This window comes from Zingiber officinale, chromosome 6B, assembly GCF_018446385.1.
Source record: "Zingiber officinale cultivar Zhangliang chromosome 6B, Zo_v1.1, whole genome shotgun sequence".
NCBI classification, from domain to species: Eukaryota; Viridiplantae; Streptophyta; class Magnoliopsida; order Zingiberales; family Zingiberaceae; genus Zingiber; species Zingiber officinale.
The window spans coordinates 102,556,713-102,580,898 of NC_055996.1; the positions used below are offsets into that span (position 1 = coordinate 102,556,713).

At 41.3% G+C, this 24,186-nt stretch overlaps 2 protein-coding genes across 2 annotated transcripts; one reads left to right on the plus strand and one right to left on the minus strand.

Annotated features, from left to right (window-relative positions):
- Window positions 1–6,855: 6,855 nt before the first annotated feature.
- LOC121988563 lies at window positions 6,856–8,970 on the plus strand. Its single transcript, XM_042542039.1, has 4 exons — window positions 6,856–7,030; window positions 7,919–7,993; window positions 8,183–8,284; window positions 8,371–8,970. Exons 2-4 carry the CDS (start codon window positions 7,925–7,927, stop codon window positions 8,638–8,640), a joined length of 441 nt encoding a protein of 146 aa, XP_042397973.1. The 5' UTR covers window positions 6,856–7,030; window positions 7,919–7,924; the 3' UTR covers window positions 8,641–8,970.
- Window positions 8,971–9,493: 523 nt separating this feature from the next.
- On the minus strand, window positions 9,494–11,716 carry LOC121991299 (subtilisin-like protease 4). Its single transcript, XM_042545313.1, has one exon. The coding sequence runs from the start codon at window positions 11,714–11,716 to the stop codon at window positions 9,494–9,496; it is 2,223 nt and encodes a 740-aa protein (XP_042401247.1).
- Between the last annotated feature and the right edge of the window lie 12,470 nt (window positions 11,717–24,186).

Sequence of the window (24,186 nt, forward strand, 5' to 3'; positions counted from 1 at the left end):
ATCAGCCTTTTCTGGCCAACTTCAGAAATGCGCCAGAAATTCCACAGACCTCCAAAAATCCCCAAATTTTGTGGAGAGGTCTATTATATCAATATCTACTTGGGAAAAATATATATAAAAATATATCTATCACCAATCCCAAGATTGACACAAAACACAAAACTAGCTAAAAAGTTCAATTGAACCTTGACCTAAAGTCCTAGTTTTGGCTTCCTCTTGATGTATTTGCCCATACCAACCCACAATGCATCCCTAGCATTGGTTTATATGGCATCTATACTTCCAAAACCAATTATCATGCAATATGACCTCAATTGTCATATTTCATGCATGAAACATAAACCATGTGTGCCAATTCCCTAGGTTTGAGACTCAAGTCCGTCTCTAAACCACTTGGCACACTCCATGGCTCCTCTAGACCCCCAAGTAGAACCCACCTGAGATCCATTGGCCATGGGTCCCAAATTGACTCTTTGAGCTCCCCCTAGAGCTCTTAGCCTTAGCCACCTCCCTAGGTGACTCTTCCACAATGGCTAGGCCACATCGATCCACCCCCGGTGACACTTGGCCTACAAACGTAACTTTCTTAACCTTGGACACCTTGTCCTTGGTTAATTTCTTCTTACCATTAAATGACTTTCCCTTGCCATTAATTGACTTCTCCTTGCTATAGTCATATGCAACCCTAGCATAAGACTTTCCCTTAGCCTTGGAGACCTCTCCCTTGCCATGATCATTTGCCACCCTAGCATATGAACTCTCATTGGCCTTGGAGGGACTAGATCGGTATCCCAAGCCCGATCTATCATTATTGGGTCTTTGGCTACCCAACATCATCCTTAATTCCTTAGATCCAACATTGAATCTCTTAAGGAATTGTTCCAACTTATCAAGCTTTCCCCTTAAAGCTTGATTCTCCTTCTCTAGGTTTCTAACCCTAGAGTTAATTTGTCCAAATTGGACATTCCTAGACCTACCCTTCCTAGGCATGTGTCTCCCCTTCTTGGGATTAATGCCTTGGGTCTCCCTAGGTCTATTGTTTCTAGATTTTTCATGCATAGATTTCCTAGGGTTTTGATCTACATTAACCCTATTCCTATCATGATATTTAAATCCAAAATTTTGCATGGGTAAATTATGAGAATTATTCCTAGCATGCATGGAGGAGTTTAAATTTGACTTCAAATTTAAATTAGGGTTTACCTTACCCTTTACCTTTGGAGCTCCCCCTTGACATGAGCCTCCATTCTTCCTCCACTTCTTCTCCCACATCTTCAATTGCGCAAGCTTCTTGATCTCCCTCTTCTTGGGGCATTTTGTGTGGTAATGTCCCTTCTCCCCACACGTGAAGCATATGATACGCATCCTTTTTCCTTGGATTTCTTTATTCCTACAACCCTTGTTAGTGTTTAAATTAACTTGAACGGGTTTAGGATTTACCTTCTTCTTTCCCATAGGACATCTACTCTTGTAGTGTCCTTTCTCATTGCACCTGAAGCAAATGATATGGTCTTTTGACTTCACTTCGGTGGAGGTGCTTGCTAGGTTGATTTCCAAGACTTCTTCTTCTTCGCTTGTCTTGGATTGTTCTTCAACCTTTGAGGATGTCTCCTCATCCACACTAGTGGATGGCATTTCTTCATCCTTCTCCTCTTTCTCCTCGGAAGTTGAGTGCTCTTCACCTTCCGATTGCTCCTCCTCTACTTGAGCTTCTTCATCCGTTTCTTCGGATTTTTCTTCTTCTTGTGTATGCATAGGTTCTTCCCATTGAGCTTTCTTTATCTTGCTCCATAAATCGTGAGCATTCTCGTATTTACCTACAAGGCTCATTACGTCATAAGGCAAAATATCAATTAATATAGATATTACCTTGTCGTTTGCCTTTGACCGAGAGGTTTGCTCCTCCGTCCAATGTCGTGGTCGGAGCTTCTTCCCTTTCTTGTCCTTCGGGACTTCAAACGGCTCTTTGACCACCATCATGGTGTTCCAATCCGTGTTGAAGAAGACCTCCATCTTCATCATCCAATATGTGATGTCCCATAAGCTTCTACCTTCAAGCTTTGGCGGTTCAATCAAGCCGGTCATCTTTGCTTCCTTGGCGGTTAGTCCAATGGAGAGCGGCCTCGCTCTGATACCACTTGTTGGGGATCGGACGGCCGGCTTGAAGGGGGGTTGGATAGACGGCGCCCCCAAATCGTTGCTTCCTACGTATTCGTTAGCACAGCGGAATACAAAGAATACAAATACGAATACTAAAGCTAATCTAAAGACAAGGAAAGAACAAGCAAACCAATGACACGTTCGTTTAACGTGGTTCGGAGATTAGGGCTCCTACTCCACGGCTTGTCCTTGAGGTGGACGATCCCGATCCTTCGGTGGATTACTCCCCGGCAAACTCCGGCTAGCTCACGTAGCTCCTTGTGGGTGGAGAAACCTCACCACAACCCTCACAAGAACTCTTTTGACGCTAGGGCACAAGTAGACTACTAATAGAGATTAACCACCTCTATTTCGTCAACTCAAACCAAGCTCCCAAGCTTTGGTTTTATAGGCCACGGGTTGAAAACCCCCACTGCTAAAACATGCAATCGACGCCCTCTCTGGAAATTCGACCGTTACATCCCAACGGCTCGATTCCACACTTACCGAGCGATCAGAGACATTCTGATCGCTACCAATCGACTGCTAAAAGATCGACTACTATAGTAGCGCTACAAGATCGCTACAGAACGCTACAGGATCGCTACAATGAAACCCTAAAACTAGGATTTTACTCCGAGTACAATCTCTCGTGCACTCGTACCCTCACCCTTATGACTCACTTGATTCTTCCTTTGCAGCTTTGACCTTTTGCCTTCAAGCCTACTTCCTTTGGCTCTCGTCCCTCGGATGCATTCAAGCCCGCGGCTCGTCCCCAATGCCATCCTTCGCGTATGCCTCGAAGTCGCTTCCCTTGGCTCTTGTCCTCGCTGTCTTGTCCACGGTCCCTCGGATGCTCCATCCTTCACCGGACCCGAAGCCATCAACCTGAGTCACATGTGTATCCTGCACAACTCAAATACACATATCAAATACAAGGGTGAACCTAACTTAAACCCTTTGCCCAAACACCAAAACACATGGTCCCGTGGACCATCGGGATTGCTCCAACAAAGTCTTGGTGAGTGAAGCTAGGAAATTGGAAAGAATCGGCGAGTGAAGTTAGGCAGTGAGTAAGTCCTGGTGAGTGAAGCCATATAGTAGAAAATCTAAGTGGATCAAAGGATTGACCGGACACCTGATGGAAAGTCCAAGTGGATCAAAGATTAACTGGACACCTGATGGAAAGTCCAAATAGGTCAAAAATTGACCGGACACTTGGAACGAGGAGAAAAGTCCAAGTGAATCAAAGGATTGACCAGACAATTGGTGGAAAAGTCTCAGCGGGTCAAAGGTGACTGGATGTTAGGCAAGGAATTCTAGGACTCAGGTTTAGGAACTAGGGTTGCTAAATCGATTGGGACAATCGATTTAGCAGATCTTATGTGATTAAGCTCTAGCTTAATCGTTAAGGCTCAAAATCACGAGAAGAGAAGGGTGCTGAATCGCTTAGAGTAAGCTATTCAGTAGACCTTAAGCGATTAAGGTAATCGCGTAAGAAACTTTCAATTCAAACAGAAGCTAAGGTAAGCAATTAAGCAGGGAAGCTTAATCTCTTATAGTGTTTCTCGTGATCGAGCGGAAGGGAGCGAAATCAATCCGGCTAATCAATTCCACCCTTCTTAAGTGATCAGGGTGATCACTTAAGGTCCTTTCTATGAAGAAATAGAAAGGTTGGTAAGCGATTAAGCAAGGTTGCTTAATCGCTTACGACCCTTTTGTAATCAAACAGAAAGGGGCGTAATCGATTACACCCTACTTAAGTGATTGGGGTAATCACTTAAGGTTCAAAAATATAACTATTTTGAGCAGGTTGCTGATGTGGTAATCGCCTAAGAAATCCTTAAGTGATTAAGGGAACTTGAAGAGCCCTAGAAAAAGGATTGACACGAGCACCGTTTCAGAAGTTACACACACACCTTCTCACTGATTCTCATAACCAATTCTTGAGAGCTTAGGGTTGAAGTGCTGCTACATTTTCAAGCTTACAAGAGGCTTCTACATCAACAAGAGACTAAGCAAGAAGAGTTTTTTTCACTTATAATCTTGTATTTACTTCTTGCATTGTATTGTATTCTTGTTGAATGTGTTGAGAGTGTTGTACGAGATTTCTCCACCTCCAGAGTGTTTCCGAGAAGGAGTGTTTTTGATAGTGCAGAGTATGCTTATGTGTGGATCATTAGATTAGTCACCTCATCTTGAGGTAGATACAAAGTAAATTCTTTTGTTAGTATTGGTGGCGTATATGCTTCAATTTTTCGCTGCAAGATCATCATCAACAAAGGGAGCAAACTATTCACCCCCTCTAGCTCCCAGAGTGTCCTAACAATATGGTGCATAATAGAGGAGCCCTATACAATGGAAAAGTCAATAGTCAAGGCAACATGACGGTTAAAAGTAAAAGATGGGTGGTGGTCAAGGACGGGAAAATCTTGGCCTGGTCCAAAAATGAAGTAACAGTCGAGGTCGGGAAGTTCTTCTGGGACTTAGTTCTCCCACCTCATATGCACAACTCTTGATATGCTCATTTCCTCTTGGGCACCGCTTCAGTCTACACCTAGTCGATTTCTTAGGTGGCCAAGCCCCCAGGGCTTAGTCCTCTCATTTTCCTCCTGGGCACCACCCTAGCCTACACCTGGCCAGCTTCTTAGCTGGTCAAGCCCCGAGAATTCAGTTCCCTCATTTTCTCCTGGGGCATTGCCCTAGTCTACACCCGATCGACTTCTTAGCTGATCGAGCCCCAAGGCTTAGTCACCTCATTTTCTTATGGGCACCGTCCCAATCTACATTTGGTTGGCTTCTTAGATGGTCAGACTATTGTCGTGAGACAATATTGTTAGGGAATCACAACCACTTGTCAGAGAATAACAACTATCCATCAGAGAATATTTTAATACTTTGCCCCCTGCATAGCGCAGAACCTTCCTTTACCCAATAGAAGCCCGCCGTACTTCAGCTATCACCTAACATACCCCGACACCCAACATTCTTTGATGCTTTATCATCACGGAGGTTATGAGAGGCAGTATAAAAAGGGAGGTTCTCTCCGTTAGTTAGGTACCTGTATATATACACGTCTACTACAATACTACTGTTCATTTTCTTCTTTCTGCATTTTTCACTTTGTGCTGCTCTTGATTTTAGTATTGAAGGATCTGCGCCAAGAACCTCTTCTTAATTCTAATTCTAACCCCCATATCCTTTTTCTATGTGTATATAAGCTTACGGGTACCATTGGCTACTTGTCCTCCACCCCACTACGTTAGGCGGGCTGTCAAGTCAATTGAATAGTTAATTTGGTTCAATTATTATTTCAGTAGTTCCTTATTAACGGAGGAAATATTTAAATAACATTCATAAATATTCGAGAAGATATTAAATATTAGGGGGCATCATAAACTATCTTTATTATAACATTCTTCTTTCTTTCTCATCTTATTAATAATAATAATAATAATAATAATAATTAAAAATGAATTTATTTTTATTATGATTTAAAGAATAACAAATTGCCTTAAAAATCTTGGTACGTAAACTCAACTTTTTCATGAGTCACTACATTAGTAAAAATTTATTCTTATTCTTTTATATATTTTATTTATTTTAACTTTTTAATATATACCGATTTATTTAATTACTCTCATTTTTTAAGTAAAAAAAAATTAAAATAAAATATAATTCTTTTAAATTCAACACAATTTAATTAGAACTTAGTATATTTTATATCAAGTTGATAGTTCTGATCAGTTCTCTATCAAGTTGATAGTTCTGATCAATTGAGAACTGAAACCCTCATTGATTTTTTATAGTTATAAAAAGTTTAAATTAAGATATAATTTCTTCTAAATTTAGCATCATTTAATTAGAATCAAGTATATTTTTTATCCAATTGAGCATGACTAATTTTCCTCCCACCAATTGATTGTGAGTTGTACCAATTGATTGAGAGTTATACTAATCGATTGACTTAGGCTGAATCAATTAGAGTTAAGTCAATCGATTAATATAAGTTCTCAATCGATTGGTTAGGTAGAAAATAGTTGTGTACAATTTGATAAAAAATATACTAGATTATAATTTGAATGTGGAAGAAATTATACTTCATTTTATACTTTTTATATTAAAAAATGAGAATAATTACGTAAATTAGTATGTATTAGAAAGTTAAAAGAGAATTAAAGTAAAGAAAAGTTTATATATAGGGAGTGAAGATAAATTTTTTATAACAAAAGGGCTGAAAAGAAAATTAAGTTTATATATAAGGAGTTTAGGACAATTTATCCGCCAAAGAACATTCCCTTTCAAAAAAAGAAAAACAAATAAAGCATGTCTTATGTCAACAACTTTGACCAAATTCATTATACTCAATTCGTAGTAGGCATTAAAAATACCTTCTTAAATATTTGACTTTCTTCCGAAAAATTACTGTGCGTTAAGATAAAATATCCTTTATGATTTGTCTATTTTCAACTTTTCTCCAATTATAATGTTAAACAAAACTGCTTATAACAAACTTGAAATTGTTATATATGAAATATATTTATATTAAAATATTTATTAATTTAATTAACTTCATTAAAATTATAAAATTTTTGATCCAATTATTTAAAATACAAAAATAAAAAATATTTTTGAAAGACAAAATAGGATTATCTTTTTATTTTTTTATGAAATTATTATTATTATATTTATTATTATAGACACCGGCAATATCAAGTGGTTCCCACTGGCCATTCACGTGGAAGCCGAGAAAGAGCAGCGAACCCTCGTCGAGGCTTCACTCCCAAATCCCCGATCCCTTCTCAACTCTGGCAGGATTTCATCTCCTCGACGACTGATCACCGCCGACGCGCTTCAACCCTCGATTCTTTACTCGGTGTTTTCTCCTTCGGTAGATCTTCTCCTCGCGTGCATGCCCCAGATCACCGGTTTCACTTCCCCCGAAATTCCATATCTTCCTCTTGCTTTCCGTGGTCTTGTTTGGTCCCGGCGATATTTTAATCTAGAAAAATGCTTCCTTGACCCGCTCGTAGTTTTTTTGCTCTGTTTTTGGCTTGAAACCCTAGGTTGAGGATATAGAAAGAGTTTCGTCCCGAACAGAATCGGGTCTTTTCCTTCTATTTGTTATGAGATGCCAATGGATTCGCACGCTTTTAAAGTGCACTGGCTTCGTGTCGAGTTTTTTTTTTTTTTTTACCCCTTTCTCAACTGTGATACTATAGATTTACGGCTTTAGTTTTCTTTTGTAAGGAAATCAATGCCCGTGGTAATTGATGTGCGGTGGAAGCTGTGATTTCCCATCACATTTCTGCAGATTTTCCAATGAGCGCTATGTTGAACTAGGAACGATTAGGTGCTTATTTATCTTTTGGGATCAGAGGTATTACTGTGGCAGAAGTATTGATATATTCTGGCGTCACATTTATCTTGTGGAACATTTTAAATGGTTATCTTGATTTCTATTGCCAATGTTTTTTTTTTCTTTTTCATGTTCTCTAGGCTTTATCAGCTTAATTTTAGTTGTCTCTAGTTCCTTATCCGATTGTGAGATTTATTTTCCCCTCAAAGAAAGGGACTATAATGTTATGCTTATTTGCGTCTAATGAGAACTAAGATTTCTGACAATCATCTATCTGTATGAATATTAACTCAAAACTTGGAATTGAAAATGATCTAGGTGAAAGCAAAACAGTTTAGATGATAATAACTTTTGTTTGGTTGAGCTGTACTTTTTTCTTATCCACCTTCTTCTATAACACTTACCTTTTATCTTTAAAAGGTCATCATGGAGGATGTGAATGCAAGCTTGCAGCCAGAGGAAACAACTCAACCGAGTGAAGTTTCAGCTTCTGAGGTGCAGTCTGCAAGTGTCTTTAATAATATGTTTTACAGACTGAACAAGATCATTCGTGCCATTGATATAATCAATTGCAGACTTAGAAGCAGTAGCAACTCTGAACATCAAAGCTTAATCGTTAATGCAGTGTTTATGTGCTCTTTCTATGGTAAACTTTTATGCACATTCTTATCCTGATTTTTGCAGTTTCACAACCTTACCCTAAGGTTGGAGGCCCTTGAATACTCAGTACGCTATCTAGAGGATAATATGAGGACCCGACTTTCCGCTATGGAGGAGAGAGTGGAGGTGTGGACTGTGGATTTCACCTGTTAGTTTTATGTGCTGAGTCTGAACCATTTCTGATCGTCTTAATATGTTTGTTTTTTTGGTAGGAACTGATGAGAAGGATGGATGGGTATAATGCCCTACACAGGAACTGGTCACAACATGTATCATGGGATGTGCCTACTGTGGCACTGAATCAACCAGGAACCCTAACTTCACCACTTGCAGCACCAAGGCAGAGGAAAAAGAAAGGAACCTTGATCGCAAAGAGAGTGATTCGCCGGTACCGGAGGCTTGTTAAGTCCAGTTGGGATAGTAAGACTTGCATAAGGCGTCTCATCAAGAAGATACATAAAAGACGATGTCAAAGAAGTTGAAGGATGCCCCGAACCAGTCATCATCATCATATTTGTTCCAATTATTTGCGATTGGCTACGGGAATACTGCCTGCGATGTCTATGTAAGACTATACCGCTTTGGATATCCAAAGTATACATATCGGCCATGCTAGCTGTGTTTCCCTTCTATAGGATGTTGTTTGATTCAACCTCTAATTTTGATGTGCTGTCTTGAATATAGACAAATCAGTGAGTTATTGACATCAGCTTAGGGTTTATTATTGATCCAACTTGTTCAAAATTTATGATTATTGTATCTTTACTTGCACATGCCTACATCTAAGAAGACTAATCTTGATCCTTGTGGAAGATGATGAACAGCAATAGCTTGTACAAACTCATAAGTCGCCACTCATGAGTTTGACAGTAGCACCATCTAGGATGTCATCCAAGTTGACTTGTTTGATTCTCCTTACTCATTTGGTTTGGTTGCCCCTTTCGGCACCTCGGAAACCATTGAATTATCTTTGCCCGATCAATATGGTCTATTTGTTTGATTGGTCCAAAGTATTTAACTTGGTTTTAGGCTTTAGAATAGGCATGAGATATTATGTGGTAGAAGTGGAGGTAGTCTCGTTCCCACTCATGCCATAGAATGAATCACATGAACTCACCATTCCATTTGAAGAATCATTTTGTCCAAACACTGCATTAGATTGTGCTAAGAATGACATTCCTTTCAACAATCATAGTCTAAAAAGTTACGGATCCATCACAGAGAATGACAAAGAAGACATTGTTATTGTTACAAACCTTGGATCTTATTGTCAGGTATAGTATGCAAGAGGAGAGGAATTAAGAAGAATGATGAGCCCTTCCGATATATATATTATCACTCCAGAATGATGGAGATTGGACTTCTGACCACACTCCTCGTCGGAGAAACCCATCTCAATTGTCCTTCGACAGCCGGTGGCGATGCCCCATAGTCATTCCGCTTGAAACTGATCCTGAAGCTCTTCTTCTCGTTAACCTTCTCGAAGGTTAAGCTTCTCGGAACTACACGTGCAGAAACCACATCGGGCACGTCCAACTTTGCATAGTAAGTCGTTGTTGCCTCGCCGACGTTGGTCACGGTCCTCGTGAAGGTCACTGTCCTTGCCTCGTTCGTCGGCAATCGGACGGTGATGGAAGGATAGTTGAGTTCTCCTTCTGGGATGCTCTTGATCAACGAGCAGTTGACTTTGCGATGGACGATGACCCTCAAGTCGGAGACACTATAGCCAAGGCCGCAAAGGTATGGATAATAGTCCGTCGGAGAGATGTCGTAGACGAGTCCTGGGTTAAGGACCTTTAGAGGCATGACGTGGCCGGCTCCCACCGCGAAGAGGTCAGCTGGAAGGTTCCTCTCATCAGAGATGGGGTTGTTCGTGTTATCTTTTATGTAGGTCGTCGTCATTATGGCGGATTTGATAGCTGCGGGTGACCAGTCGGGATGGACTTTCTTGATAAGGGCAGCGATGCCGGAGAGATGGGGGCAGGACATGGAGGTGCCAGAGATGACATTGAATTTTTGTGTGTTCCAAGCGGCGAGGACGCTGACACCGGGGCCAGTGATGTCGGGCTTGAGGATCCCCGGTGTATTTTGGCTAGGCCCACGGGAGGAGAAGGAAGTTATTGCCGGAGAGTTGGGCACATGGGTAATGGTGCCTTTGAAGACGATGGTGGCCGTCGGGAGGGAGGATGAGTTGATGTAAGCCTTGATCTTAAGTCCAAAAGCATATGGAATGTGCGATGCTGGTAGTGCGTGGAGATCGGCAATAGTACTATAGCTGTCTTTCGGTGCATTGACAAGCACCATGCCGGCACCACCGGCTTGCTTGACTATTTCCCCCTTCTCGATTCGCCCGTTGATGCCGCGGTCGCAAAGCACAATCTTTCCCTTCACGTCAATACCGTCGAGGGAACCATTGAGACATAAGGTTGAAGCACCGCCAGGGAACACGAGAGGATACTTTTTCAATGAGAATCCCTGCGGTTGGTAGATGCTCTCGCCACGGAACTCGCTGCCGTCACCGAGCTTTACGGTGGCCAAGAACTCACGGTCCATAGTGCTAGCGGCCACCGTGAGTAACCACGGTGCCTCATTGGATAGGGTGGAATTAGACGGTCCCGAGTTGCCGGCCGAGCAACTGACGAAGACTCCCTTGCGCATGGCGTTAAAACCACCAATCGCAACTGGGTCACGGTAGAATGGACTAGGGTCACCACCAAGTGAGACTGAGAGCACATCGACACCGTCCTCCACTGCGGCGTCCATCCCAGCAAGAATGTCGTGCCCCTGACACTTGTCATTCGAGCAAACCTTATAAATGGCGAGATGCGCGAGGGGGGCCACTCCAGCAGCCAGTCCCCTGGCTAGCCCGTACACGTTAGCGCGTTTCACAAATGCACCGGCAGCGGTGCTAGACGTGTGAGTACCATGGCCGTCGTTATCAATAGGTGAATCCGTCGATCCGTTCTGGGACCGATTATAGTTGACGAAGGACCGGGCGCCGATGAGCTTATTGTTACAAAATTGCTCGGCCGACAATGACGACATGTTCATGAAGTCGCAGCGGCCCTTCCATTTGGCTGGAGGAGGCGACATGCCATGGTCACTATACGAAGGGTGGCCAGGGGTGACACCGGAGTCGAGGACGCCTATGATGACGCCTTCCCCCATGTTGGTGGTGTTCCACACGCTGTGAGTGCGGTGGCGCAATCCCAAAAATAGGGGCGTGTGGGTGGTCAACGGACGATAAACCAAGCTCGGAACGGCACGCACGAACCAGTCGACCTTCGACATGGCCGCCACATCCCTCTCCGTCAGCATCGCCGAGAAGCCAGTCATAACATTCCGGTAGGTGTGTATAACCCGTGACGCCGCATCATCTTCTTGGATCTCTAATGTTCTAGCTAGAAGGAAGGTGTAGTAGTCTCCAGAATCATACGCTGAAACATCCGGTTGAACTTCGACATGAACAATGTAAGCTTTAAGCTCTTCATCGTCGGCCGCCCCTCTGGTGGACAAGAGAAAAGAAACAAAGAGAAAGAAGAAAAAGATGGAGGTCATTGGTGCAGTAATTGAACGTCACTCTTGTCCTTGTGGATGATTTACAAAAGAGAATAGGTGATTATTTATAGTATCCAATTAGCAACGATTTAGTGTGTGATTTGTTATTTTTGGTTTAATTTGACAACAAATTAGTAAAATTTACTGTAATTGTCAAAACCGACATGTCATTTTAACCGTCATTCTTGTCCTTGTGGATGATTTACAGAAGAGAAGAGATGATTATATATAATTATAGCAACCAGTTAACTATTCATTGAATGATTCTATAATTTTCTTCGATTTTGCAACGATTCATTTTATAATTTGTTATTTCTATTTAATTTGACAATAAATTAGAAAAAATTACTATTAATTAATTGTCAAAATTGAAGCATTATGATCTGTGGGTTTGAAAATAAAATAAGAAGGATTAATTAGAGTACTTTAGAATTTAACTAGAGTACTTTTCAAACTTCCTCATGGTTTAGTTTTCTTTTTAAAATGTGCTCTTATTTTTTTAATGAGTCAGGTGTGTAAATTTTGCTAGATTAATTTTCTTAGTTCACCTATTAGGTAAGTCAAAAGCACAATTTATCTACATTTAGAAGTTAATCACTAAGTTATTTATCTCATTTGATATTTAAGTTATGTTCCTCTAAATGTTTTACTGCACCATATATTTTTTAATTGTTCTGACAATAAAAAGGGAAATTCATAGTCACATTTCTTGCCATCCATCTAGCAAATTGGACTGAAACAGCCTGGTTCAAATCAATCGATCTGCAACTCACAATATCATTCCATTTTTCTTTTAAAAAAATATAACCCAAAATAAAACCAAATCCAAAACAGAATTAAAACGTAGAACCAAAAGAAAAGAACTAAATTCCATAACACAAAATTCAGAACCCATAATTAATAAAATCGTAACATAGAGACTAAAATTTAAAAACTCAAGAATCAAAATACAAAATCCAAAATTTAAAATACAAAATTAGAATCAAAATAGAACTGAATCCGAATATTAATATTCGAGTTTTCTCATAACCTCATGAATTCTAGAATTTTAAAAAAATCGAACAGTGAAAAAATAACCTTAAGCACAAAGATTTAGTTTTATCATATCCATGGCATAACAATTAAAAGAACTGAAAAGTAATAATGTAATCTGAATGCAGCATAATAGTCATGGTTGGTTGTAGAGCGTTGTCCTCTAGATCTCGAGATCGTGCGGTTGTAATTTGCCCTAAAAATGGATCAAACATGATAAATTTCCTCCAAAATATTTGTGGTTATCGCCGTTTTTTTTGTATTCTTCGGAGAAATACGAAAACTTAGAAAAACAAAGTCTATCCTAGGTTTTCTTTCGATCCTTAAGGATCAAATATTATTTTATGTTAGCAAAATTGAATCTAGCATAAAAATACTAAATCGATGAAAAACCTAACTTCATTGCCATAGCATATCATGAAACAACCGTAGCTCTAATACCAATTGATAAGATTAGAGTTTTTTCCTAGCCATAAGAATTCTAGAAATAAAAAAAAAAACTCAAACAAAGAAAAAGCAACCCTAAGCACAAAGATCTAGTTTCATCATATCCATGGCATAACAAGTAAAGGAACTGAAAAACAATGATGGCTTGCTAGAACTAGAGTTTTCTCCTAGCCATGTGAATTCTAGAAACCAAAAGGACTGAATAGAGAAAAAAAGCACAAAGATCTAGTTTCATCATATCCATGGCATAATAATTAAAGGAACTAAAAAATAACAATGGAATTTGAATGTAGCGAAATAGTCATTGTTGTAGAGCATTATCCTCAAGATCCTACCATAGAAGGAGGAGAGGTCTTCCGGAGGAGCTAGGGCGATGAGGTCGCGAATTCTTAATGGTAAATGAGTTCTATCATTATAACTAATTCAACGTGGATCAATTTGATATATAAAGGATCTGCATCCATTATCAGCCTATCATTAATAATAAATGTGGGTAATGGGTTCTACACCTACAAATCCACATCTAATAGCCAAAACCCGAATTAACTTAAGTCAGACCACTTAATGAGTTTGAATTCCTAATGGTATAAATCTGCATGTCTCAAATCACATGTGAGTCCACTAAAAAGAAGATAAAATCCAACGGTTATATCATGAAAATAAATAAATATAGACATGTATATACGTATTTGGGATGATAAAACTAACTAAATAGATTAACATTTTGATTTAATTTAACTCTGAATAATAATATAACTAATAATAATAGGTTAATGAAAATGTAAAATAATAAATTATGAATGGATAAGAATATTTTAAATTTTCTTGTAATTTTTGGAATTTAAATTAAATTTATGGATATTTTAATGGGATCATTCCATTAGGATTTTAGAAAGTATGTTTAGCTACCCTATTTAAGTTGTGAGATTGAATCAATTTATCTTAATTTCATAACCTAAGTTTTCAGCACTCACATCACCCATGCTCGAGCGTTGTTCTGCCACATGCCTAACCCGGTGTTGCCAACCGCTTACAGGCAGCTGATGTCGACGTTGTGCTTTCCCTTCCTTCTTCATCTTCTCCCCATTGCCACCATCAACCATCACTCTGTTTGAGCAGTCGCGTGCTGCTTATGCTAGCCGCTGCCTCCAGTTTTACCTGCTCTAGGCCTCCTCTTAACTTCGTTCAAGGTTACCCCACATGATATCCAGTTTGAACTATGACTCTGATACCGCTTGTTAGGACAAAAAGAATTCACATATCTCTACAATGATAATATATTGTCCACTCCAGGCATTAGCTCTCTTGGATTTATTTTTAGGCTTTACCCAAAAGGTCTCACACCAATGGAGATATCTTTTATCTTTTTTAAACTTATGATCTTTCTCATGTATTTTTAATGTGAGACTTTGATTGTATTCCCAATAATTTATGTTGATTAAGTAGCATTTACTTGCTTACCATTGTTAGACCGTTGGCAGCTGACAAAGGGGAGGGAGGAGTGAATAGCTCTAAAAATGAGTTAGACAAATCTCTTGCTTTTGAACTTAGCAAAGATACAATATTAACTAAAGCAAGTAATTAATATAAAAACAACAACTTAAAGAAAGGTAAGAAGGCTAAGGGTTTTACTTGGTTACAACCTAGGTGGTTGTTAATCCAAGGCAGTTGAAAAAACTTCACTAAAAATTGACTCTATAAAAATGGAGTAGCCTCTTACAAACTTTGAAAGTTCAAGAATTACTAAAGAAATCAATACAATAATTGTTGTTTAACTTCCTATCTCCAGGGTACTATTTATAGCATTCTGGAAAAAGTTATCGTTTACTGACGTGGCATTCGAGGTGCCTCGGATCAGTTGGAGGCGCCTCCAGTTGGATAAAAGCAATATCCATTGTGCAACAGTCAACCAACGATTTTGCTCAAATGGAGGCGCCTTAGTTGATCGGAAGTACCTTAGCAATTGTTCATCTAAGACACCTCTAGACAACTTAGGCACCTTGGGAACTATTAATCCGAGGTGCCTTAGGTCCATCGGAGGCACCTCGGGGCTTGAAATTGGCAAAAGCATTATCGATGATCGAGACGCCTCTAATCCACTTCGAGGCACCTTGAGCACTGTTCATCCGAATGGTCAATTGCAATATTGACCATCCTTTTTCGTGTGCTTGCTTGGGAGATGCTCCGACCATCTAGAGTTGAGCTTACCTGAACCCAACTCCTACATTTTCCTCGAGCATGCTTCCTCCCTGGCCTATCATCTCTTGGATGTGTCGTACACGTCTTTCTCGTCCACCAGTGTACTCTTTCACAAATCATTGTCACTCGAATGCACCAAACTCGTCGACTCACTTTCCATGCCATCCTTCTCTCTCGCTATATCTTCCGCTCGACTTCTTGTATTCCTCAGTCCCTGCACACTCAGATACAAGGCATTAAATACACAAGTTCTAACTTAACTCGGTTGATCACATCAAAACTATCCCATGGTACTTACAACCATGACTCCAATCTATTTTATTTCTTGAATTAATACTTAGTAATTTCTTGTCCTTATTTTTCTCTATTTGATATCCATATAGGCTCGTTATTATCCATGCTATTTATGGACATTTATGCTTATGGAGATGCTTGTTGCTATCTCTATCATGAAAAAATTTTCAACACTTAATCTCTAAAAACCGAAGCTTTCCAATCCAAATGGTGGAGGTGCTTGTGTGTCATACTTGAATCCATCTTGAAAATCCATTTTGAAGTTGTGCTCTCTTAATGATGAGTCCTTTGACTTTCTGAAATTTAGGACTTCAACTTTCATTTTCTTCTTCTTCCTCTAGCTCGTTGCTTCTTCCTGCAATTAGTCTAATGAAGAGCTACTTCACTTTGACATCGCTTATTAGGACATGTAGAGAGATAGAGGGGATGGGGGTGAATAACTTCTATCGCTTCTTTGAACTTGATTTACAGCGGAAAACTTGAAGCAATGTTAACACCTTCATTTTACTTAGTATTTACCTCCTTGAGGTGACTAATCCAAGGGTCTACTCCTCACTCTCACAGATGCACTATGAAAACCTCCTTCCCAGAGATAGAGAAGTCTCGTACAAGCTCAAACACTAGAATACAACCAAGAAACACAAACTAGGTTACAATGGAAATTAAAAATGACTTTACAACATGAACTTTGCTTTGTTTACTCTTTTCTTGCTTTGGATTGCCTTTTGGTAGTGGAAAATACAACAACACTTTTTCTCCAAACACCCAAAAATTGGCCGAAACAAATCTTCTTCAAATCTTTATTGTCAAACATTGAAACAAGTCTTCTTCAAATCTTCTTCAAATTGCTCTTTTCTTGCTTTGGATTGTCATGTTAGCTTGACTATTTAAAACCTATAGAATGACTCTTTTCATCCATTGAATCAATTGGTGAGTCATACCAATCAATTCGACAGCTATAATCTATTGCCCCAATTGATTCTGAAGCTTTATATTCTCGTGAAAATACTGTCTAATCAATTGCCCTAATCGATTGATATTTGTCTTAATCGATTGCCCCCAATCAATTACAAGGCTTTCTGTTTGCGAGAGAATTACTATCCAATTGGTTAGCCTAATTGATTGACAGAGCTAAATCGATTGTCCCATTCAATTCCAAGCCTTTTTGATCTCATGCAAAAACCCCTTAATCGATTGGTCCAATCGATTAATGTGAGGCTTAATCGATTCCCAGACTTACTATGATTCATGAAAAGTATTTAATTGATTGACCTTGGGATAATCGATTGCTCAATCCTAAGCTCTTAACCCGAATTTAGGGTTCTTTTGTCTAACCCTCAAGTCATCCGTGATTCGTTGGGACTTCCCGTTTCATAGCGTTTGGTCAACCTTGACTTGTCAGGCCTTCTGCATCAAGTGCCTGGTCAATCCTTGCCCACTGACTTTCCATCTCTTGCTAATTTTCCGTTGGACTTTCAATCACCAAGTGTCCAGTCAACCTTTGACCCACTTGGAGTTTTCTCTTGCTAGCCTCGCTAGAACTTTAACTACCTAGTTCCCAACTAGGTCTTCATTGTCTAACTCTGCTAGGACTTTCATTGCCTAGTTACCAACTAGGTTTTCACTGCACAACCCTGCTAGACTTTCACTGCATAGTTTCCAACTATGTCTTCATTGCCTAGCCTTGCTAGAACTTCCACTGCCTAGTTCCCCACTAGGTCTTTCCCATTGCTTAACCTCTAGTTAGGACTTCCCATTGCCTAACCTCTAGTTAGGATTTTCCTAGATAAGTATCTAGTCCACCCTTGACCTACTTGACTTCTCTCTCACTTATTGTCAAACATTGAAACTCAAGATTGAGTCAACTCGAGCTTAATCAAACTGGTCAGCCTTGACTCGAGAACTATTGCACTAACATATGTACTACCAATTTATTGTTATACTTTGTTGAGAAAGTTAGTAGCGAGTTATGTTGTTGTTTATACTTTTGCTAGCAAATGATTATATTAGTGTTCTTACTTTGCAGTAAGTATTATTATCTGAGACTTCTTCCTATGATCTCCTTACACTATGTAGTTAATGTACTATCTTTCTTATACCCGCTGAGTCATTATACCCACTACCCTGATTTCTTTTTTCAGGTTAGAAGGTAAAGGATATGTTGTGTCACTTAGAAATCTTGGTTACCGATCCCACTAGAGTTTGGATTCTCTTTTGAGTTGTTTAGTTTATTTTCTGTTGTCTCTATGTTATAGGTTTTATTTCTATATTGAATTTTTGAGTTTTGATTTTAGCTTGTTTAGTTTAGTATATTCACATGTTCATGCATACATACAGACATTATCTTTTAAAAGTTAGCAAGTTTTTATTTTGCATTGATGTCTATCTTGCAAGAACCGAGTTTGGTATTGTATTTCTCATATTATCACTAGAGGACAATGTCCAATTTGGCGGACAAGTATACCCTCGGGTTGCACTTCGCCGTTTCCTCCGGTCTCATCTCCTGACTCTGATATTCCTATTGCACTTCGAAAGGGTATGCGTTCCACTCATAATCCTTCTCCTCACTATGTTTCTTTGAGCTATCATCGTCTTTCTCCATCCTATTATTATTGTCTGTCTTCCTTGCCATCTGTTTCTCTTCCAAAGACTGCAGGTGATGTCTTTGCCGATCCAGGATGGAAACAGGCTATGCTTGATGAAATGAGTGCCTTACAGAGCAGTGGGACTTGGCACCTCGTTCCTCTACCTCCAGGGAAGTCAGTGGTTGGTTGTCGATGGGTGTTTACGGTAAAAGTTGGTGTCGACGACACGGTTGATCGGCCTAAGGCTCGTCTCGTCGCTAAAGGCTATACTCAGGTATTTGGATTGGATTATAGGGACACTTTTTCTCCTGTTGCCAAGATGTCTTCTGTACGTCTTTTCCTGTCTATTGCTGCAATTCGCCATTGGCCCCTTTATCAGTTGGACATCAAAAATGCATTCTTACATGGTGATCTGCTCGAGGAAGTCTACATGGAGCAACCTCCGTGTTTTGTTGGTCAGGGGGAGTCTTCTGGTCTTGTATGTCGCTTGCGGAAATCTTTATATGGTCTCAAGCAGTCACCCAGAGCATGGTTCAGTAGATTTAGTACCGTAATTCAACAGTTTGGCATGACTCGGAGTGAGGCTGATCATTCTGTCTTTTATCGTCACTCATCTTGTCACGCCCAGAGGAGTCCCTGTCCGAGAAAATTTCGGCAGCATCTCCCCTGTACGGTGGACAATTTGAAACTTTTCTACATCCTCACATACCTCAGCCACAGGCGGCTGGAATAATAAAAACAATAAAAATACAACCACACATTCCACGCAGTTTATATAACAGTAAACAGAAAGATAATACCCTGACTCGAAATCAACCCTACTCCACTACACTCGTAAAGCTCAAATTCGATGAACTCACCTCTTCTGCCGTCCAGGCAGGCATATAGTAGAATAAATCCAATTCCAAATCCATTGACATAATAAAATCCATACAATGTCCATAAGTAAAATAATCCAAAACATAACAAGTTCAAAACAGTCTAGAACAGAAAAGAAACCAAAAGAAAACCAATCATATCCTCGAGGTCTGTAGGGACCAGCAACTGGAACTTTCTCCTGACAACATCAACCTAAAAATATCAACAATGGAGGCGGGGTGAGTCCAACACTCAGCAGGTACAATTGATATGCAAAGTAAGAAATAACACCTAGCACTAATCATGCGTACAGTCTCCTGATAAAAATAAAGATAAATGCAAACCGAAGTAGACAGGAGAGAATCTGTACTAACCAGGACCCGGTATAAGGACAAACAGTCTGAAAGGTATAGAAGACCTGTATGCATGTCAAACATAGGTATCCAAACAATATGCAGCATATAAATGCAGCAAACACAATCACAAACAATAAATGCATTATGCATATGATGTCAATGTCATGGTCACCCCTGATGCCAGTCATCCAACTCATAACAAAAGTGGGGCCGAGTGGGTAGAGCTGTGACAACCGTGCACTCTGCATCACTACCCCTGATGAGTGACCGAGTGGACGGGATGCTGTCGGAGTACACACGTACTCCTACCCCAAATCATAAATGGGGGAGCGCAATGCTCTCATCTCCCGGTACGCTATGACGGGGAGGGATCTCTAACGTGCTACACGCTGCGCCACACTACCCATGAGCGGACCAACGGAGCACCGGAAGAGCCAAACTGACGTGTTATCACGCTGTGTCACGCTACCCATGAGCGTCACAACGGAGCACCGAACAGTGATGAAACTGGCAATGTGCTCAACAATAATGGAGCAATCTATCGCACAGCATGCGATCATGCAAATGGTGCATGTCACTAAGCATGGTAATATACTAAACCAACCTCTGGACATATAACAATGGGCACCATAGTGAATAAATCATATCAAGATATACAGATCAATAAGGTATCAAACCTAGGTCCTGAACATGTGAAACATGGTTATATCACTACCCATGAGCATGAAAAATCAGTTACGAGATCAATACGAGATGCAAAAAAACAACCAATCAAACAAGTAACATGTATTGGGCAGTGATTAACGAACAAATAAGAAACACAATTAATGCAACATGTTAATTTCATTACTAAGCATATCAAAGACAATAAGTCAAAAGTACTCGCCTCCGAAAATAGAAAGGTCCAATCTGACTCCGAGATACTCGTCTCGCGTCAAAGTCCTGTGTTAAATCGTACAGTTTAGCTAATTTAATTATAAACAAATAGCTAAACTAATTTCTAATCCACTGACCCGTTAGGGTTAGTTTCATTAACCCCAACTACACCGTTATACAACTTCTAAACCTAAATCAATAATTATTGCTAACACAACTAGCAATAATCTAACACAAAGATCAAAACCATAAACCTTACCTCAAATCAACCGGATCAAGAAGGAGGAAGTGGTGATCGACAACAGCAACTTTCCACAGCAAACAACCTACTGTTGATGCTGGAACCAAGCAAATCCACAGATCTCAACAGAATGGAACAGAACCTCCTCTTTGCTGAATTCTTCCCTACCATTCGGATCAAGGTGAGACCAAGAACACCACAGAACATCATAGTAACCAAAACTCACCTCAATGATCTCAACCATACATACTCAATCAATCAAAATTATTGAAATCTAGATATTTCTCGTCCCTGCTTACCTTGAGGATCGCTGCTAGGACACGGGAACACTGGCGAGATGGTTGGCGTCGGCGCTGTGCCGAAACGCGGCAGAGAGGAAGAAGGGCACAGAGGAGTCGGCCACGCAGTGTGCAGCGGGGAGGAGCGGTGGTGGTGGCTCACGTGAGGAGATCGGCGAGGCAAGGGATCGGCGTTACTCTCGTCTGCCGGCGTCGGCTGTGGTGATCGGGCTGGCTAGGGCACAGAGAATGCCGGCGGCACCTCCGTGGGCAGCGACACGGCTAGGGCACTAGTGGCCAGCGCTAGGAACTCCACGGCAAAGGCTAGGGCTCCGGTTGGTCGACGGTGGCGCCGGCACTGGGGCACTGACGCGCTTGCGGTGGATCGATAGTGGCGTCGGTGTGCTCGGCTAGGGCACCAAGGGGTGCGGCTCAGGAAGAAACCGCCGGGCCGGCGGTTAGGGCAAGGATCCGGAGGAAGGCTTGGCGTCGGCGCGAGTTCGGCAGGGAGAAGGAAGTTTAGGCACGGAAAGAAAAATAAAATAAATGAAAAGAAAAGGAATATGAAATAAATATTTCCTCGCTTAAATGGGTCGCCTAAACAGGCTTTTCTCGGGTCCCGTTTTCATTCCCGTTAACTCGTTCGTACGAGCTCTGAAAAATTCCCAAAAAATTTTCAAAAATTCCGGAAAATTCCCTTATTAATATTCGTATATTTTCGGTATTTTACATTCTCCCCCACTAATAAAAATTTGGTCCCCAAATTTCGTTATCTACCATCAGCAAATACTAACAACAGGTAAAGCGTATAAATGCTGAACAGTAAACTTAATCACATACCTCGAGTGAAAAGGTGGGGATATCGAGCTCGGATCGTATCCTCGAGCTCCCAAGTAACCTCCTCATCTGAATGATGCTGCCATCCGACTTTAACCAGCCGGATAGTCTTGTTCCGCAACTGACGCTCTTTCCGGTCGAGAATCCGTACCGGAACCTCCTCATATGTAATGTCAGGCTGAACTGGAACTGGAATATCTGCCAGCACATGCGTCGGGTCGGGCACGTATCTCCTCAGCATCGACACGTGGAACACATCGTGAACGCCTGCCAGGGACGGTGGTAGTGCCAGTCGGCAAGCTACTGCTCCGATCCTCTCCAAGATCTCGAAAGGGCCAATGTACCACGGAGCTAGCTTACCTCTGAGGCCAAATCTCTTCGCCCCTTTCGTGGGTGAAACTCGCAGAAATGCATGGTCGCCAACAGAGAACTCTAGTGGTCTTCGTCTCCGATCAGCATAACTCTTCTGGTGATCCTGCGCCTCTGACATCCTCCGTCTGATAGTACGGACCAACTCTGCATCCTGCTGAACTCTATGAGGTCCCAACATCTAGGCCTCGCCAACCTCATCCCAGAGGACGGGTGTCCGACAAGGTCTACCATACAACGCCTCAAACGGTGCCATCTGAATAGCCGAATGAAAGCTGTTGTTGTAAGCAAACCCTACTAACGGCAGATGGTCCTCCCAACTGCCTCTGTAATCCATAACACATGACCTCAGCAGGTCCTTTAAAGTCTGAATGGTCCGCTCTGACTGTCCATCTATCTGTGGATGGAAGGCTGTACTAAATCGGAGCTGCGTGCCCAAGGCCTACTGCAGACTCTGCCAGAAACGAGACGTGAACCGGGGGTCTCTATCCGAAGTAATAGTCAACGGAACATCACGTGATCTGATGATCTCCCGGCAAAATAGATCTACCAATCCATCCAGGAAATCAGTCCTCCGGATCGCTAAGAAGTGCGCGAATTTGGTTAATCGATCAACGATTACCCAAATCGCGTCATGGCCTCGTCGTGTCCTCGGCAACCCTACCACAAGTCCATGGTAATGTGATCCCACTTCCACTCAGGAATAGGAATCCGCTGAAGTAACCTTGCAGGTCTCTGATGTTCAGCCTTCACCTGCTGACAGACAAGACATCTAGCTACAAAATCCGCGACGTCTTTCTTCATGCCGTTCCACCAGTAGGAACGCCTCAAGTCTCGATACATACGGGTCCCGCCTGGATGGATCGCAAATCGAGAGTGATGAGCCTCCTGAAGTAGCTCCTGTAAGACCGGATGAGACTGAAGTACGCATAATCTGCCTCAGAAGTGAATAACACCCTCCTCGTCTCGTGTGAACTCGGTCTGCTGCCCGGAAGCTATCTGGCTGCAAATAAATTGCAAATACTGATCAGCAGCCTAGGGCTCTCGTATCCTCGTCCTGATCAACGACTGAGCACCCATGGTAACCAGAGTACCCTGCTCTGTCAGTCCTTACCCCTCAAGGCCCAAACCGGAGAAACCTTAAATCAAGTCTGTGACCACAACTCGGTGGCAAGCTAAAGTCCCTCCGGACTTCCTGCTAAGCGCATCGGCAACCACATTAGCTTTCCCCGGGTGATAGCTAATGGTATAATAAAAAATCCTTCAGGAACTCCATCCATCTCCTCTGTCGGAGATTAAGTTCCTTCCAAGTAAACAGATATTTGAGACTCTTATGGTCAGTGAGAATCTCAAATGTAACGCCATATAAATAATATCGCCAAATCTTCATGGCAAAAATAATGACGACTTGCTCCAGATCATGTACAGGGTAGTTCTTCTCATGTTCCTTCAATCGACGAGAAGCATAGGAGACTACCATATCGTGCTGCATCAGAACAGCGCTCAAACCCTGAACAGATGCGTCGGTGCAGAGGATATATCCGTCCTCTCCAGAAGGCAAAAATTCAAAATCGGAGCCGACACTAGTCTCCGCTTCAGCTCCTAAAAACTGGTCTTGTCATCTTCAGTCCAAGTGAACTTCACACCTTTTTAGGTCAGGCGTGTCAGTGACATAACTATCCGAGAGAAACCCTCAACGTATCTCCGGAAATATCGAGCCAAACAAAGGAAGTTGCGAGCCTCTTCTATAGACTCCGTCTACTTCCAACGGTAACAACCTCGATCTCCTTTGAAACCACGGTATACTCCTACTGGTGACCGTATGTCTCAAACATCTCACAGAAGACAATCAAATTACGCACTACTGATCTTCACATCTAGACGTTTCCATCGAAACATCTCTAGAACTATGCAAAGATAATGTGCGTGATACACCTCAGATCAGGAATAAAACACCACGTCGTCAATAACGATAACGAATTCTGATCCAATATCCTAGGGATACCCAAATCATCTAGTCCATGAAAACATCTAAGGCTCCGCAAGCCCTAATGGTAAAACCAAGACACATAATGTCCGTATCGCCGACATTCCCAAT